Here is a 19,704-nt window from a genome sequence, read left to right as displayed (position 1 = left end):
GACATAGAACCTTCCAAATCCCGTGGTGTGAAGACAAGGCAGTGTTTGCATTTGTATGAAATAGTTTAAGGTAATAGATTTGCTCATTAGTTTGTATATATATCAAGAGGGGAGGCAATGGCCTGGTGGTATTGTTGATGGACTATTAATCCAGAAACCTAGGTAATAACCTGGGGACCCAGGTTTGAATCTTGCCAGGTGGTGGAATTTGAATTCAATAGAAATCTGGAATTAAGATTCCAATGATGACCATGAAACCATTGTAAGAAAACACCATCTGGTTCACTAATGTCCTTTAGGGAAGGAAATCTGCCATCCTTACCAGGTCTGGCCTAAATGTGACTCCAGAACTACAGCAATGCAATTGACTCTTATTTGCCCTCTGGGCAATTAGGGATTGGCAGTAAATGCTGCCCTAGTCAGCAATGCTCTCAACTAATGAATAAAATGGTGGATTAAGCTAATAAAATAGTTTTATATTGAAGTGCATGTGTCTTCTTGTGATAATTCTGATCAGTCCTTAAAGAAGCCAGTAATCACTATCCCCCTAATCATACAGACATCGAGGGGCTTTATTAGGAGAATAAGATCAAAGGTGTCCATAGTTGTGAATAAACAACAACAAATTTTACTCTATAAAGCTACAACAGTACCACAATCTACCACACATTGTAATGAATGATGTGACTATATATAACTATATAACATTTGAAAGTTGGATTTGAAAATAGAGTAGGTTTGGTCAGTTATGTGAATTTGTTTTCGTGAAGTTAGAAAGTCATTACTAACAATAACAAAAAAAATCATTGCTCAGAAAAGATGTGACTGCAGTCAAGTGTCTCACAGAACCTCTATTATCTCCATAGGTGCATGGATGGAAAAATTCACAACCATATTGGCTTCCCAGTAGTTTCCAGTTTCCAATATTGCCACATGTGTTTCCAATGTTCTGTTGCATTTCTTAAAGAAAGTGGCTCTCTAACACAAATCCACACAATTTTAGTGACATATTTCTGACACCGTGTGCAGGCTTTTATAACTTTTGCGATTAAGCTGAAAGGAAGTACATCAGAATCCTCAAAGCTACAGCAAGTCACAGCATTCACTCTGGAAATGCATCGCACTAGAATATAGATTAACGGTGACGAAAGAAGAACCTGAGATGATATGAGGAAACTTGTTTTTCCCCTTGGCAAGAAGTTGTGATCTGACAAGCACTGTCAGAAATGAATAGTAGAAATAGGTAAAATCCAGAGAGAATTGGAATGGGGAAAGAGCAGGGGTCTGGGATTAATTGAATGGGTTTACGAATGAATTAGTTCTGGTCTGAAAGGTCTTTTCTTATCATTTGATTATTCTATAACAAATGGTTTCAAAGCATGACAATGGACAGGAAGGTTTTTACAAAATGTATTCAGGTCTTAAGATTTGTAGTGGTTTAGAACTACAGATGGATGGCAGAAAAGTGGTAGAGTGCTGTGGAAAATGTGATGACTTGAACGGCACAGGAATTAAACAATATCTGCACTCTCATCACAACCATATCTACTGTTATGCTAATAAACCCGTATTTCCTCTATATGTTTTAATTAGATGGAATAATTGTCAAATGGCCATCTTAAGCAATTTAGAAAAGAACTAAGAGAAATACCACTGATGATACATATGAGCCTGAGAACAGAAAACTCTGGAGACATTCAACAGGTTAGTCAAATGATGCCTGAATGATTAAATGACTTCAAAGTTTTATGTTTGTTAATCCACATTTAGATTTTTAAACTATTCACTTTATTTTTGCAGAAAAACGCTGCAGACGTTTCTGTTTTCCTTGGCACTGAATTTAAATCCAGCCACATCAATTGTGCAGAGATAATGGGAACTGCAGATGCTGGAGAATCTGAGATAACAAGGTGTGGAGCTGGATGAACACAGCAGGCCAAGCAGCATCCGAGGAGCAGGAAAACTCATTTTCTGAAGAAGAGTCCAGACCCGAAACGTCAGCCTTCCTGCTCCTCGGATGCTGCTTGGCCTGCTGTGTTCATCCAGCTCCACTCCTTGTTACATCAAACGTATATGCCATTTAAAGGCGAGGACAGAGCGCCAGTACCAAAGATGGCGGCCCCCAAATGTTCACAGCAGTAAACCCGGCAGGTCCTACGCTGAGCACGCACACGACCTGCACTGCGCTATTGGTCACCTCGGCAACGGACACCCGGATGTGGAACAGAACGGCAAAAGTGTTTGTGAGGTAATGGGAAGGAGAGAAGTCTGGAATTAAAGTGGGAACAGGGAGAGAGGGGAGTGGGAAGGAAGGAGGGAGAGAGGAGATGGAATGGACCTGTATTAATTGATAACAGGATGATGGAAGGAGGGGGTGAGTGTGACAGAATGGGAGAGGGATTGAGAGGGTGAGAGTGAAACGTGTGTATAGGGAGAGGCATGGTGGAAACCCAGGCCATGTAGGGGAATTGAGATGAGAGGTGAGAGAGGATAGGGAAGTCGTATAGAAAGATGAATGAGATATATTGAGGGGAGGGAAACAGTGCAAGATTAGAGAATGAGAGCCAGAGGAACAAAGCTGGGTAGAGCAACAGAAACCAGTTCTGTTTAGAAACTGAGAGTGAAACAAATGGACAACGGAGGAAGATGGCATAAAAGAGGAAAAAACCTGGTTTGAGGGAAAGAATTTGGGGAGTTTGGGATTGAGGCAGAGATTGGGTACTCCAAAAAGAATGAGTGAACTGCACAGCAATCCCAGTATAAATAGTGAGAGATTGGGGGACATCAGGATGGTGAGTGAAGCTTGAAGGTGTTCTGCAAGCATCAGCTACTGTAGAGTACAATCAGTGGACGAAAGGGAATTCGAGAAACTCTGAGATGGGCGAGCCTGGTGATTATTATTAATGACCAAAAGATGCATTTTCTGATGACACTGACTGCAAAACTCTGAATGAGAATCATTTTACATTATGCAATCAAGATGATCCCACACCAGGAATCATCTGTGCTCCTTAAAGCGGCTTCTGGCTGCTACAGGGAAGCTGTCACCTACTCTCTCTCCCATTGTTGGTCACACAGAGAGCTATCTGCCCACAACCTAAAATGTTAAGTGCTTCCTTCAGACTAACATTGTAATGCCATTTCAAGAGTCATTCTGAGTTGAGATTTCAGTTTAATACCTCAGAAGTGATACGTGTGATTTTGAAATAATGGTGTAAATAGGTGCTGATTTGATGGACTCACAACACACCTTTGAGTGTCAGTGACTTGTTTTGCAGGTTGGGTGCAGTGCAACAGCCCCTTTACTATCCTCTTTTCAAGTCGACGCTGGTAGGATTACTGTCACCCATGGATTTCCTCAAATGCCTGCATGTGAAGGCACGGAGTGAGGTGTACCCAGGCTCTGAAATCCGACGTTTCCCAGTCCCGGATGATAAGGTGGACTGGGCAGTGCAGTGGGCTGATTATAAGCCAGTCGACTACACTGCCCCCTCACTGTTCAAGCGACCACCCTGGGCAGACCCACCTTACAGGTACGCAGATGAAACAGGTGTCATTTATGATCTGGCTGTCCAGCAAAATAACCTGCACTTAGAGCATTAGAGCTGTCTTTGACCTGAGCGACCACACCAAGCGCCTCAGTGGGGCTGCCTGTATTCTGTTCCACACTCACCTGTCCAGTCATCTCCAACAACATTTTCACCTCCATACTGTTACCTCCAGCAGCACCACGAGTCTATCGTTGACCCGTTTGTTTATCTCATCAACATGTTGTTCTGTAGTGAGGATTTCTGCAGGCTCGGACTCCACTTTCGACTCTATATTGAAAACAAGGTGTTTCATTTAAGCAAAGATGAGAAGTATCTTCTGTCAGGGGTGGTTAGTCTGTGGGATACTCTTTCTCAGAAAGTGGTGAGTTAGATTATTCTTAAGAGATCGATCACTTAACCCCGTTGCATAAACCTGCTGCTTCTGAGACCATAGTGTGCAGTTTGGTGATCACCAGTTAACCTGATCTTTACGATTGACCAACGCACTGGTAGAACCATCCTGCGGTGGGCTATTTTGTATCGGCCTGAGGGGGCAGGAGGACCCTCAGTTTAACATCTTATCTGAAAGCGTTTCTGACAGTGTGGTACTCCAGCAGTACTGGACCGAAGCTGATGTGTCCATTCGCTGGAGTTGGATTTGAACCCACAGCGTACTGACTGATGACAGTCTGGAATACAGAGTCACACCTGACGTTTCTGTAAACCCTTCAACCAGTCCAAAAGATTGTTTAGTCTCCAGTTCACCTGAGAAGAACAAAAGATAAACCAGGCTTGTGACCCAAATACCAACAACACAGATGATAATGTCTCCTTTCTTATAAATGAGAGTTTAAAAGACTTGCATTTACATAAGACTTCTCACAACCACTGGACGCCTCAAAGCATGTGACAGCCAACAATCCAATGTTGGAAACATGATGGCAAATTTACACTCTGCAAACTCCCACAGACAGTAATGTAGTATTAACAGGATAATGTTTTTAACATGGTAATTAAAGGATAAATATTGACTAGACCACAGACACTAAACCCACTACTGTTCTTCAAATGAGTGCCCTACAAACGTTCACACCCACTTCAGCAGGCAGATAGGTCTCTGTTTAAAACCTCATTTGAAAGGGCGCAACTCAAAAAGTGCAGTACTCCCTCAGTACCTGATTGGGGTGTTGGATTTGACTTTTATGTTCAGTCCTTGAGCCTAGATCCTCAGTGCATGGGAGGTCCTAGTTAAGTCATAGCCTTACAGAGGCACAGACCTTTCATCCCAACCAGTCCATACCGACCATGTTCCCAAACTAAACTAGTCCCGCTTACCTGCACTTGACTCATATTCTTCCAAACCTTTCCTTTTCATGTACCTATCCGAACGCCCTTTAAACATTGTAACTGTACCTGCATCCACCACTTTCTCTGACAGTTCATTCCACACATGAACCACTCTGTTCAAAAAAAATTGTGTCTGATATTCTTTTTAAAATTTTCTCCTCTCACCTTAAGAGTATGCCCCCTAGTTTTGAACTGCCCCAGCCTAGGGAAACAAGAGGTGCTATTCACCTTACCGAGACCCTTTATGATTTTAAAGGTCAGTCCTCAATTTCCTGCATTCCAGCGAAAAAAGTGTCAGCCTATCCAGCCTCTACTCATAACTCAAACCCTCCATTCCCAGCCACATCCTGGTAAATCTCTTCCGAACTTTCTCCAGCTTAATAATATCCTTTCTGTAACACAGAGATGAGAACTGTGCACAGTATTCGAGAAGAGACCTCACTAACATCCTGTACAACCACAACATAATGCCCCAGCTCCTATACTCAAAGGCCTTGTGGCCTTCATAACTCACTCGAGCTTGTAATCTGTGAAGTGTGTTTCATTGAACCCATGGCATGCATCCTCCCTCGTTCTGTGCTTTAATTACGGAGCCTCCTTGCTCCTAATGTCACACCACAGTAATTGGGCTGTTCCTTTTGTTTTCACACGCAGTGATGAAAGGGAGTTGGACAAACCATTACAGTTTAATCAGTTGGATGGAGGAGTGGATCGAACATCCCATGTTATTTCATACAGTGTGGTAAACGGATTCCCACGGTGAGGCTTCTGTTCTGGATATTTATTGATGCAGACATGCATGTCCAACACAACATCTGAGCCTACTTGACCTCATTCCTTACTGGATGTAATGCAGTGTTCTGCCTTTTGTGCTCATCTTCCTGCTTATGAGGAGATGATTGTTCAAAGGCATCTAAAAGTGTAATAATCTGTTGACTAGTGTTATAAGTCTGTGTATGTGTGTCTTTCTCTTGGCACAATGTAAGCGTTCAGCTGCTTGTTACAAACGGAACAGGTTTATTGCAGGGATCTCCCCATATGTGACCCCGATCATCTTCTCTAGTGACACAGTCACACTTGGGAAGTGCTGTTTTCATCTGTCATTTCACTGGCCTGTCACACGAGGGAGCTGTCTTTCCTGATCTTGCCTTATCAGCTCATTATGGCCAACAAAAAAAATCATTAATCACCTAGATACTTCCATTCTGTAACGAGGCAGTTCTGTAGAATATGTTTTCAGGGGAATAGTGGGCAGTCAGTCAGACTTGGTCCAGGTTTAATTCCCAAAGGAATCAAATCTATCTACCTGGCTGTAAGGCTCCTCGCTATAATACATGTGGACTAACTTCAGTTGTCTGAATGCAGGAGATGTGGGACTGCACTGCTTTTAGTTGGCAATGCCACTAAAGCAGGCAAGTGTGCAAAATGAAATATAATGCCACGCTGCTGTAGATAGGCACCCTCTTGGGCACATGGTTTAGTTGTCCGGATGTTTTGTACGTAACAACGTTTGATGCTGATGTTGGATTTTATGTCTCTATCCATTACGGGAAGTGGGCATCACCTGCAATGCCAGCATTAGTTGCCCATCCCTAATTTCCCTTGGACTGATCAGCTTGCTTGGGCATTTCAGAGGGCAGTTAAGGGTCAGCCACATTACTGTGGACAAGAGATTTCCTTCCCTCAAGGTCACTAGCAAACCTTCAGTTTTTACAACAACCTGTTTTGTTTGTGCTGGCCACCATCACTGGGACTAACCTTCAACTGCAGACTTTATCGATTGAATTTAAAATTCCACACATTGCCATGGTGGAATTCGAACCTGGGCCTCCAAACCACTATGCCAATGTCTCCCCAGCACTGAATACTGTGAATGGAAACTGTCCATTCCTTAATATAAACACTTCTCACTTTGAGAGCAGCTTAAAAAGAAAGCAAACAGCTGGCTTTCACTGCACCTGTTTTCATTACAATGGGAAAGACAGGGAGAAAGAGGATTTCATCTGCACTTTTGAAATCATGAAAGCTCAAATGGGTTGTGATGTGGGTTTTGTATTGGCTGATGGAATGAGAGTCTTGACTGGCTGCGCATTATCAAAGGTGGGAAAAGAAATGCAATATTATGGCAAGAACTATCTCAAGCCGCAGGATGGTCAGTCTGTTAAATGGAAAGATTTGCTGAAGTCAGTAACCCTTTGAAGCTAAAACTGAGGCATATCATTCGGGTTTCCTGCTGTGCTACTCTGGATTTTTGAATCGCAATATCTCTATTGCTAACATGGCTCAGTTTATTGTGTGCAAAGTTCACAGTTTCTTCTTCAAAAGAAAATGACAATGGCGGTACAAATTTCCATTGCTAGGTTAGGAGGGGGAACAAGGGGCTGTGAAAGCAGAAAAGCACAGTGTTTAGAAACAAAAAAACAGAAATGACTGGAAAATCTCAGCCGGCTTGGCAGCATCTGGGAAGAGAAATCAGAGTTAACGTTTCGGGTCCAGCGACCGTTCGTCAGAACTGTGGGCATAGCGTTTATAGAACTGGAGAAGGATCTGATGTCGCAAATTGCAACAACTTTCTGGACAGTTTGTCACATCATTGTACAGGGTCTTTTTTTGGTTGTGTGTGGCCCAGTGTGATGGGTGGGGAGTTTGATCCTGTAGTTGCCACTCTGCTACATTTCTGGATAGTGTTGTGAGGAGGCACCAAGTAGCGACCGCAAGTTTTCTGATTAACAGGCAGGGAGACTGTCATGTACCTCCCTTAGCATTTGCTTTGAGAGCTTTTTTGGAGGTGGTGTGTGAACAGATGGTGAGCCTCCCTTCCTGCTATTAGAGCCTTGGAAATCCAGATTGCATTGGTCAAAGGATGCAGCACTGTAATGAGGTTGATAAGAACACTTGGAACTGAGGTCCTTTTTGCTCCTTCTGAGTTATGACATTAGTTTTAATCTGACTGAGTGTTACAATCTTAGCCTAATGACGCATCCACCCCCCCACCACACGTTTCCTGGCCCGAGTTAGGTGAATGTTTATTCTTTGGATTAAGTCCATACTGCAGCAAGCTATTTCCTGCTGACTAGTGTTCTGACTGAGGTTCATGTAACAGCTTCTCCTGCATTTTACCCTGTGCCTCAGGAATCCCTGTGGACGGACTGGATTGAGGGGTAGAGGACTCCTGGGAAGATGGGGCCCTAATCATGCAGCAGATCCTATTGTGACAAGGTATGTGCTCTTTGTTTGGGAATCTCCCTGCAATCACCCTGTGTTTCAGAATCCAGAAAGTGGACAGTCTGGCCGTATGACAGGGACTTAAAGTGTAATAAATCTCAACAACTGGAACTTTGCTTTGAGTCAGGCACATCGAAAAAATTTGTCTGTGCTACCATTCCATTCAGTCAGGGCTGATCCTTATCATATCTCCATGGTTCCTTATCCAATACTCTCGTCAAAATTTCTTTAAATCACAGTTTTCTTCTTTTCAATTCCCTCATCAACTGAAAAAGTTCACAAGAGCTAGGGATCCAGATTTCCTCACATATTCTGTGAGCTTCTATTTCTTGTCCCTGTACAGTCAGCTGTGATTTTGAATCTGCCCTAGACTTGGCCAGCAGACGAGGTAGCCCCTTTCCCCGTACCCTAACCTATCAAACACGTTCATCATCTTAAAATGTGACACAGTGGTTAGCGCTGCTGCCTCACAGTGCCAGGGACCGAGTTTGATTCCAGCCTCGGGCAACTTCCTGTTTGGAGTTTGCACGTTATCACTGTGGCTGTGTGGGTTTCCTCCGGTTTCCTCGCACAGCCCAAAGCTGTGCAGGTCAGGGGGGATTGGCCATGCTAAATTGCCCAATAGTGTCCAGGGATGTGCAAGCCTGGTGGGTTAGCCATGGGAAATGCAGGGTTATAGAGGAGGGGGTTGGGTCTAGGTGGGATGCTCTTTGGAGTGTCAGTGTGGACTGGTGGACTGAATGGCCTGCTTCCACACTTTTGGAATTCTATGATTCTCTGTGGGAAAGATCTGAATGTTATAATGGCTGAAATGTTACTTTCCTTTATTTCTGCCATCACACAATCTGAATACCTAACACTTCAAATCATAAGAGATACCTTACTGATCTTGAGATGGTGCAGGAACAAGAAAATGTAATTCAATTACATCATCTTGAAATTTCTTTTCCAGAGGAAAAAGCAACAATTTCCTCAGCTTTTCTTTAGAACTAAAATACCAAAAATCCAGATCTTTGAAATTATGAAAGAAGTCACCTCAAACCAATCATTCTGTGTGATAATAGGTTCCAAACAGCAAAGTTAAAATGAGAAAATTAGAAGTAAGTAGCAAGTTTTCACCCATAATGTAACAATTGATGAGTAATAACTATTGAAGCAGACCCAATAAATTCGTTCAACAGATGGTGAACTGAATTTCATTGAAACAGATTCCAGGATAAACACAATAAGCACCAGGGAACGAGATGCACCTATGGTGCTGTATGTTGGTGTTTGTTCGCAGTTTTGAGTTTAAAAGCTGTGTATTTGCTCCAGAGAATCATTACTGAGGTTGCAGTTTGTTAGAAAGTCAGAGACTGAGTGAGAGGACAGGGAGAAATACGACAATCCTAAATACCTGGGGTGTAGCAAAGTGTGAGATAACAAAGTGTAGAGCTGGATGAACACAGCAGGCCAAGCTGCATCAGAGAAGCAGGAAGGCTGACATGTCGGGCCTAGACTCTTCATTTTTTCAAGAAGGGTCTAGGCCCGAAATGTCAGCTTTCCTGCTCCTCTGATGCTGCTTGGCCTGCTGTGTTCATCCAGCTCTACACCTTGTTATCTCAGATTCTCCAACATCGGCAGTTCCTACTGCCTCTGAAACAAAGTGTAACAGGCTCCTCCACAATTTGTGGCTGTACAGTGAGACTTTGAGAATGAGTGATCAGAGAGGTGCTGTTTGTTACTGGTGCATTAATGATGGAACATTTCTGTGAAATACTCTTTCTGGAGTGCTGTATTTGGATTCACACTCTCCAGTAGGGGCTCATGGAAAACCGTCGCGAGTGGGAGGCTGGACTTGGCGGTGGAAGGAATCCCAGAACAGGTGGCCACAGCCTCAGCATTCTCAGGCCATTTCTGGGGAAAAACGTCTTCACTTGGATGGTAGTGACGCTGTGGAATTCTCCACCACGTACAGCTGTGGAGGCCAAGTCACTGAATGTGTTGGAGAGAGAGAAAGATTTCTAGAGGCCAAAGCATCAAGGGATATGGCAAGAAAGCAAGGGTGTGACATTGACTATCCATGATCATGTTAAATGACAGTGAATATGATGGGCCGTTCGATTTATTTTCTGTCTCAGTAATATTTTATCCCCTGCATATACTTAATGACAAACTCTGTATATAGCGGCTTATTTAAACATTGATTTTGTATTTCTATAGTAATAATGGAGATCCTAAACTGGATTAAGGTTTGTAAAGTTGAAGTTCAAGGATTGACAGGAGCGTGTTTTTACCAGCATACATGCTCTGTAAAGTGTGTTGCTAAGAGACTAGAAGTGCTTGCATTAACTCCCAATAGCTGTGGATACAGCCTCATTAAAATCTTCTGTCTCTGGCTACTGACCTACATCTGAAGAACCTTTCTGACTGTTGTTTGCAGGTGGAAGAGGGAGGCCGGAAAACCAATAATTCACAGCCAGTGTGGAAAGCCTGTTCTGCAGTTTGTAGCAATACGTCGAAGAGACAATAAGGAATGGGCCATTCCTGGGGTAAGGAAGGCTGCAGAAGACACCACCCTGAAGAGTCTGACTTGATTCAGATTCCAACCTGCTCCCTGGTAGCTTAAAAATAACCTCCTAAACAATCTGAGGTTCTGACCATCTCTGTGACTTTCTTTCTCCCGACTTTCCATCCATTTTTGTCCCATGGCGACCTATGTCTTTTGTGCGATAGATTCCCAATGTAATTCGTGTGCGTAGTGAGCGTTGATAGCTGTCTGATGGCTAAAGACTTCTGTCCAGGCCTGAGCTTCATCTGGTGGAGTGATGGAGATTATCAATCCTTTGCTTTGCCCCTCTGTCTGTCTCCAGAACAGGACCATGAAGCACTCAGTAACTATCAGATCACAGCCAGGGCTTAGCCCAACATACATCCTGGTTCAGGTGATTCAGTTTTTGGGAAAATGTGTTCTTTTTGTCTCTCATTTTCCTCCAGCTTGCAAAAGTGGGATAAGACTCCGACTTACTGCAGCTATATATTTATGAGAGTGAACAGTTCCAAACCACTCCCCAGTGCTTGAGAATTCCCGACACAAACTGGAATTCACATGGGTCAAACTGTACATCGTGTTAGAGGAGGCAGCTGAATTTGAATGATGAGATGACAAGGTGTGGAGCTGGATGAACACAGCAGGTCAGGCAGCATCAGAAGAGCAGGAAAGCTGACGTTTCGAGTCTGGACCCTTCTTCAGAAAACCGGTCCAGACGTGAAACATGAGCTTTCCTGCTCTTCTGATGCTGCCTGGCCTGCTGTGTTCCACCAGCTTCACACCTTGTAATCTCAGACTCCAGCATCGGCAGTTCTTACTGTCTCTGAGTTTGAGATGATGTTGGGGCAGAAGAGGGGAAGTTTGAATGTGCTAAATCTAGGATTGCCACTGATTCAGTTCCCGAGGTTCTGGTTTAGAACTCTGTCTGGAGAGCAGTCTCTGCTGGTTTCTTCTTTTAAAGAAGCTGGGTGCATAATTAAAAAAGCACAGGACTGGAAGTTATAAGCACAAGTACAGTCCCAGTGATCTGTCCTGAGGCTCTGTTCTTGTTTGTTTTTCCTGACAGGGAATGATTGATCCTGGTGAAAGAGTGTCAGTCACTCTCAAAAGAGAATTTGGAGAAGAAGCATTGAACTCCCTCGAGTTACCAGAAGCCGAGAGAAAACAAACTAAAGCATTGATTGACTCCCTGTTTCAAACCGGAGAATTGGTAGGTAACATTAGTATTAGTGCCCCATTCCTACATGCTGCTACTTAGTTCTTGGGAGGTAGATGTGTCCTGTGGTACCCCGTATAAAACATCTTTAGAAGTAATAATTAACTAAGTTTTTTTGTGAACAGTTTTCTGTCTGAAGTTGAGGATTATGATTTGGTTCAGATGCATGGGTAGGCATTTTTTTAAGCCTTGCTGTGATGCGAAGGAGGTGTTTTATGTTGCAGTGAGTGTGTGCTAATCCCAGGAAGGTGTTGACTTTTTTCCCAGGCACTGTTTGTTTGTAGGTTGTCAGTCAGCACCTCCATGTCTTTCCTAAATGGCGGCTGTTAATGGTAAAAGCCTGGAAGCTGAGTGATAACCTGTTCTCAGAGAGCAGATGAAGAGCTCCACCTTTTGGCTGACAGCAAACTGTGGACAAGGCCAGTCTGGCAAATAAACCCAGGATTTACCCTGGGGCGGAACGGTGGTTAGCACTGCTACCTCATAGCGCCAGGGACCCAGGTTCGAATCCACTCTCGGGCAACTGTCTGTGTGGAGTTTGCACATTCTCCCCGTGTCTGTGTGGGTTTTCTCCGGGTGCTCCAGCTTCCTCCCACAGTCCAAAGATGTGCAGGCTAGGTGGGTGGGCCATGCTAAATTGGCCATAGTGTTCAGGGATGTGTAGCTTAGGTGGGTTATAGGGGGATGGGTCTGAGCGGGATGTGGCAACTTGTTGGGCTGAAGGGCCCGTTTCCACACTGTAGGGATTCTATGATCTATGATCTGTATGGTCTAAACAACTAATGTAGTGTTCTGCAGTCTCCATAGGCATGAGATGATTAAGGAAGTTATACAAAGGAAGGGAGTAGAAGGTTGCAATAATACATTTAGCTGAGGAAACAAGGGAGAAGGCTTGAGTAGTTGAACTGCCAAGACTCAATGGCCTCATTGTGTGCTGTTTGTCCTCTGTAATCCTTTATCAATGTTTGATATTGTGCAGTGGTTCCTGGTGAGTGGGAGATGTTGATGAAAGGCTGGTCAGTTTCTTGATTCTTAATGGAGAAAGTTAATTGAGACTCGACTGTATGATAAGAGATCGGAGTAGAATTAGACTTATGATCACGTACTCGAGTTACCAAAGTTCAGGTGTACAGTGAAAGGTGTAACAATGTCACCAACACATTAGCACCATCTTAGCAAATCTTAGGGCCAAAATAAAGAAAGAAGTTACACTATATTACAGATAGACAAAGTATAAGTTAGAAAAATAAGCAATTCTAAACAGATAGACATTACAATCTTTTCATAACAGCTTTCCACATGTGGCCTGACTGGGCTAATAGTTCAGATTAATGAATGGTTGGTTCCAAGTGCAGCTCAGTAGATGGTGTGTGGTAAAACATGCCCTGCCATCAGGGCTTCAGAAACTGTTGAGCACACTCCCCTGCTGAGTTGCAGTGTGGACAATTTAAGCTTTCCTTAATTGTCACAGAAGCACAATAGTGCAGAGGAAGGCACAGGAAAAGGCAGTCAAATAAAGGCTGAAAGGGATCCTACATCAATCCAGGGTCAGGGTCAGGTGGGCAGGAAGAACATTCACTCAATTTGCGTCTGAGAACCTTCGCTGTACCCTAACTTCGTTCCAAGGACCTCACTCTGGAGAAGGTCAGAAATCTCACAACACCAGGTTAGAGACCTTGTCCTCCCCAGCCCAATGCCAGCACCTCCACATCCTCAGTGTGGAGAGCAGGGCTGTCTGTGTTAAATGAAAACAATGTTTTATGAGTGTTGCCTCCTGTTGTTTCTTTAATCAATAGATTGTTCCACATGTGTGAAAGTTTTATTAATTATCGCAGTAGATAATGGATAAAATGCATTTGCATAATAAATGCTCAGTTCACACTGGCCTTTGACTGTGCTGAGATGTATAATTACATGAGTAATTGGTGTAGGTGGTGGAGCTTTTTTCTTCCAAGCAGACAGTTGTGGATTGCGGGCTGCCTGCAACTAAAGTCTACTTCTGATTGTTTGTTGGAAAATGGGAGTTTTGTGGAAGGACCCAAGTCAAGCTAGTTCATCTACATACCTTCCCACTTATTGTGTTACAATGATAATGGAGCCGGTGATGAACCAGAGTAGTCAATCCCTGTTAGCTATCCTATAAAATATTTGGAAGTAAATCAGAATCCCAGGCGGTGAAAAGCTTTGTCTGAAGACATTTTCAATAATCGGTAGTTTGAATTCAGTGACTTGACCTCAACAGGACAGGCCATTTGTATTGGGCTTGAGTTACACGATTAGTTGGCTCCTCTGCCACATTGGTGGCTTTTCCCAGTGTTTCCCCCTCCATGGGCCCTTGCCACCCCACTTCTATCCCGGTCACCTGGCACCCCCCACCATGCCCTTCCCTGTCACTCTTTTGTTCCAACTTGGTTGTCCCAAGCCTGTGATTCTGCTCTCCAGATATTCATGCTGCCCTATTCACTCCTGCTGCAGGCTTGCCTTTCTTTCATCCATTCTTATCCACCACTTGCTCATCTCCGTCGCTTACTCCCAGGATGGCAGCGTGGTTAGCACTGCTGCCTCAGCGCCAGGGACCCAGATTCAATTCCACACTTGGGTAACGGTTTGTGTGGAGCTCGCACATTCTCCAGATTCATCCCACTGTCCAAAGATTTGCAGGTTTAGGTGGATTGGCCATGCTGAATTGACCCCTGCAGTCCAGGGAGGTGCAGGTTTAGGTGGATTGGCCATGCTGAATTGCCCCCTGTAGTACAGGGAGGTGCAGGTTTAGGTGGATTAGCCATGCTGAATGTAACGTTACAGGGTTAGGATAGGTGGGTGGGTCTGGGTGGACTGATGTTTGAGGTTCTGCGCAAACTCAATGAGTCGAATGGCCTCTCTCTGCACTGCAGGGATTCTGTGACTCTTCCCAATATCGACCACGAGTTTCGTTGTTTTTTGTGTCAAACTGCGAGCCAGCTTATCTTAGTGTGCAAGCGAAGACCGTAATGTCAGATTCCAAAATACACAATCATGTTGAATCGTCATTGAGTTCTGCCTCCTCAGGTCTACAAAGGATATGTGGATGATCCCCGGAACACTGATAATGCTTGGATTGAGACAGTGGCTATGAATTTCCATGATGAGACAGGTAATTATTTCTGCCTTGGCTATGTTGCTGGGTTTTTTTTAATTCAGGGAGGAAAATTGAGGACTGTGTTGTATACCTGTGTGGGCTCAGGCTGTCCTATCCAGACCCTGACCTTCCAAACTGTGGACCTGCTGCAGCAATGCAGTGGAGAACTTTCCTCTCCTTTTGCCCCTTGCTGACGCTGTGAGCTGCTGCCACTGTTTGTGTCTGTTTCGGAAATGTTAGGCCAGAGCACTAGGGATCTACCTGTCAAGCCAGTCAGTTAAACTTCTTATCCAAAAGACAGTACCTCTGACAGTGCAGCAGCCCCTCAGCACTACATTGTAGAGTTATCCAAGAGTGTGTGTGCTTCAGTCGTGGAAGTGGGGCTGAAACTCCCAATCTTCAGAATTGTGCAGGCATTCTGCAGCCGTGACATGGCTAGCACAATCCAATTGAACTTGCAGCTCAAGAGAAATCTTGAATTTTGTCCCCCATACTACTGCAGTGAAAAACATGGGGCTGACCGTCTGCAGACACCTTCGTTCGTTTCGTTCAGTTGCTAGGTCTCGACATGGGGCAGGCCAATAATTCCGAGTTACCCACTCTTCCACAAAATATCCGTATCCTTTGTATTGCCGGGATATGTGATCTTTATTAACTCACCTGGCAGTAGAACTCTCACTGGAATACTTGCTCTGGTGATGTTTGGGTCCCCCTCCCTCTCTCTTCGATCTCTATCAAAATGGGCCACTCTTTAAACTGGAATTGTGATGGGCAGCAACAGTATGATGTCTGTCGCCCTCTCCTCCCCGTCTCCCTCCCCTGCGAAGTGTTATTCTGCAGCCTCTTTGCTGAGTTCTTCTGCCCTTGCTCTTCCCTCAGGCAACAGTGTGGGAAAACTGAACCTTCAGGCAGGTGACGACGCAGGGGCTGTCAAATGGATGGACATCGACAAACGACAGAAGCTGTACGCCAGCCACACTGAGATGCTCCACCAGGTTGCAAAGATGAAGGATGCTCATTGGTAACAGACCAGCTCGGAGCCTTTCCTATCACATGGTAGCCCAGTCAGACGTGCTAACACATGAAATGTTTGCACTTTGCTCTATAAAAACCCCATTGTGGTCAGGAAGAAACCTCTCTAGGAGAGAGAGAGAGAAAGGAGAGAGAGCAACTTTAATGGTGTTGTTTTTAAGCTACAATGTGTTTTAACCTTGGACTGGCCGTGAGCTGATTTTTAGGCCCTCACATTCTTGCAGACCCTTTGTATTTTGCCTTTTTGCCCCCTGGTTTGTCCCCACCTCCTCCCCTGACCAGCTGGACTGACCCCACGGCCTTTGCATGACCCTGCTTGGCCGTGACCAAGAGCTGGGTGACTGGTACACTGGTATCCGCTTGATGCTGGTTGTCGAAGCTGCTTTCTCACTTGTAGCACCACGTCTGTTATTTTACATAGACCTAGCACACACTGACCAGCGTGCGGTGCACGGAATATGCTTAATGTTCCCAGAGCCCACCTGCATTGGAGCTGTCCACACGGTGTATCTGGGTCTTTTGTTTTTGCAGAATAATATTTATAAAATAAAATTTAATACTTGTCAGCAAGGCCAGCATTTGTTGCAGATTCCTGGTTGTCCTTGAAAAGGTGGTAGTGAGCACTTCTTCCACCATGCAGAATAAAGCATTACTGTGATTTATCAGCAGCTCGCTTATCATTGTACCAGGATGGGAGAGGACGAATTTCATCGACCTTTGTCTTTACCCATCCACCAAATAGTATGCTTCTACATTCTCAGTGGAGGGAGAGGAACCGTGAACAATTCCCACTATTTGTCAGCAGGTGGTGCCATTGTCCTGTGTTACACAGTACTGTCTTGGACAATATGAGCTAGAAATTGAAAGGAAGGTTCAAAATGGAGCTGAGCAACTTGAGTTTGTGCCAGAAGTGAAATGTGAATTTGAATTTACAACGTGGAGATGTCTCTGTACCAACATGGACTAAGGAAAGAATGTCTCCATTGTGCTGCACCCCAATCATGTTGCTACAGACTGTCAAAAAATAGTGATTTTAAACACCGCTCCCCCCCACCCAGCCAACTCGTGTGTGTTGCACTCTCCAGTATACTGGCCGAAGGGGCAGCCATAGATCTTGCTGTTGCCTAGACACGTGTTTAAGAGCTTCCGTGGGTGAGCTGATTCCCCCCCCCCCCCACTTTGCAACATTTAAGCAGCTTGGGTTTACCAAGACTGGGAGGAAATTCTACATCGCAGTTATTTTATGGTGCCTGGCATCTGCTTGGCAATGTGTCACCAACAATGCTTTGACATACTCCTGAAGAATTCATCACTTCCCAATTCCACCCAAAACCCGGTGAAACAGTCTTTTTTCCCCATCTGTGATAATTTAAGTAATAAATAAATAAGTGTTGTAAGAAAATCAATTTCTCTCATGCCTACATGATTTCCACCCCCACTCCAAAGCCACTGATTGCAGTGTCTTGAGGAAAATCTTTAATTCCTGTTGGCCCCAGGATTTGCCTGGAGGGGTGACGAGTTGTGCTCAGTGCCTCCCACAGTGTGAATACTGTACCCACTACACCAGATGGAAACTTTGGGCACTGTGAGCCTGCTGTGACCTACAAGCTTTGAGGAGCTGAGCCTGCCTTTAATATTGATAATCTGTACAGTGTCATGCCCCATAGACTGAATCTCCCACTGATATTCCGGCTGAGCGCTGCATGTGCTGAAATATCTACTCATACCCCCTGCTTGTGAATTCTTGTTTCCATTCCTCAGGTTCCATATTGTAACAGGGTTATGTATTAAATGACAGATAAACATTCTTCGTCACTCGATGCCTGGGATTATTCTAAACCATTTCAATGTAGGTTTGTTTACAAATGACTGCATGAAACAAATATTGATATTCCTGAACCAAAGAGGGAACATGTCATCAGAGTTACTATTCCCAGTTTCCTCTTCACTGATTTTCTCCAGAATATTGTACGTGTGAGAGAGAGAGAGAGAGAGACACACACACACTTCCATGAGCAATCTGCCCACCTTAAAAAAATAAAACTACCAATATCTGTTTCTTATTGTTAGTTTGTAGGATGTCATCAGTCCTCAAAGCAGAAAATAGATACCGACACCACTTTGCACAAGTAAATTACCAGCCAAATTTATTTATAATGAAACGAATCAAAAGCTGCAGACAAAACATATTCAACAGCAAGATGACAGTTGAGATTTTGAATCCATTACCACTGTGTTCATTAACCCCCTTCAAGAATGAACACTTAGGAAGGCTGCACAGAAGCTGCAAATACTTTACATCTGCAGGTTGGCTGATATACTGCATCATTCAGGGAAACACCAATTCATCTTCAGTTTGCGCAGGTGTACTCAGCATTTGCTGCACAGTGCAGGCAGGTGGAAGATTACGCATCACTTAAGGCTCTGACTTGAGTGTAAATAGAAACAATTATGAAAGTGAGATTGAAAATACAAGTCCATGACTGTCAAGAAGAAAAATACGGGTTTGGAATAAACAGAGATGTCAGCGAATTACATGTGTGTGTTGCAGGCATATTTCTGGAAAAACCTATTTTTGTATTAAAGATCATGTTTTACAGTTCATTTTGAGAACCCTGACTATCTACCACTGGCACACATTGGTAGCAGAGTTTTCCAAGGTTGGCACAGTGGCTCAGTGCTTAGTACTACTGCCTCAGCTCTAGGGACCTGGGTTTGATTCCGGCCTTTGATGACTGAGTGAAGTTTGCACATTCTCTCTGTGTCTGCGTGGGTTTCCTCCGAGTGCTCCAGTTTCCTCCCACAGACCAAGTGTGCAATTTAGATGGATTGATCATGCTAAATTGCCTGTAGCGTCTAGATGGATTAGCTATGGGAAATAGAGGGTTACAAGGATAGGTGGGGAGCTGGTTCTGGGTGGGATGCTCTTTGTAGAGTTGGTGTGGAATGGATGGGCTGAATGGCCTACTTCCACACTGTAAGAATTCTATGACTTTATTTACACAATACAGTGGAGTAAGTTGCCAAAGCTTCTTCAACAGAGCCTTCTAAACCCACAAACCTTGTTATCAAGAAGTACAAGTACAGCAGATCTGTGGGAACATTCAAAAATCTAAAAAATGCTCCATGTAAAGACATTGTGGATGCACCTTTGCCAGATAGACTACAGGAAGGTTGTCACACACCATCTGATCAAAGGCAACTGGAGATGGGCAAAAAAATGATGGCTCTGCCTGTGACGCCCAAATACTGTGAATAATGAAGGAAAGGATACCACCATGGTTTGTTTATTATAAAAGTGACAGAACCTCACCCCACAAACTACCAGGCTCAATATTATTGGGAGTAACAGACCATGTGGCTGAATATGCCCTCAGTAACAGACCCACTGTATTGAACCCAGAGATAATGGGAACTGCAGATGCTGGCTAACCCGCGATAACAAAGTGTGGAGCTGGATGAACACAGGTGCTTGGCTTGCTATGTTCATCCAGCTCCACACTTTGTTACCACCGTATTGAACCTTCGGGTTGATTATTTTTACAGTAACAGACCATCTCCCCACAGCCAGTCTGATCATATTTGAGTAATAAACCCAAAGTTTGATTATCATTATGGTGGTAAACCCACAGTCCGATTACATTAGCGGAATACACTCGCAGCATCATTATCATTCGGTTAATAATCAGTCATTCTGTGTAATATT

The 19,704-nt window shown here is 44.1% G+C and overlaps 1 protein-coding gene across 2 annotated transcripts; it reads left to right on the top strand.

Annotated features, from left to right (window-relative positions):
• The first annotated feature begins 2,111 nt into the window (after positions 1 to 2,111).
• LOC125463908 (ADP-ribose pyrophosphatase, mitochondrial-like) lies at positions 2,112 to 17,805 on the top strand. Of its 2 annotated transcripts, none has more exons than XM_048555668.2 (8): positions 2,112 to 2,248; positions 3,279 to 3,533; positions 5,532 to 5,636; positions 8,010 to 8,096; positions 10,525 to 10,633; positions 11,699 to 11,842; positions 14,897 to 14,981; positions 15,846 to 17,805. In XM_048555668.2, the coding sequence occupies exons 1-8, from the start codon at positions 2,127 to 2,129 to the stop codon at positions 15,989 to 15,991; spliced, it is 1,053 nt and encodes a 350-aa protein (XP_048411625.1). In that variant the 5' UTR covers positions 2,112 to 2,126; the 3' UTR covers positions 15,992 to 17,805. The 2 variants fall into 2 exon arrangements, with proteins under 2 accessions (XP_048411625.1, XP_048411627.1); XM_048555670.2 differs by lacking the exon at positions 2,112 to 2,248 and adding an exon at positions 2,293 to 2,374.
• The last annotated feature ends 1,899 nt before the right edge of the window (positions 17,806 to 19,704 follow it).

The sequence above is a fragment of the Stegostoma tigrinum genome, chromosome 26 (genome assembly GCF_030684315.1).
Source record: "Stegostoma tigrinum isolate sSteTig4 chromosome 26, sSteTig4.hap1, whole genome shotgun sequence".
Lineage (NCBI taxonomy): Eukaryota > Metazoa > Chordata > Chondrichthyes > Orectolobiformes > Stegostomatidae > Stegostoma > Stegostoma tigrinum.
This window is presented reverse-complemented; position numbering and strand designations above follow the sequence as displayed.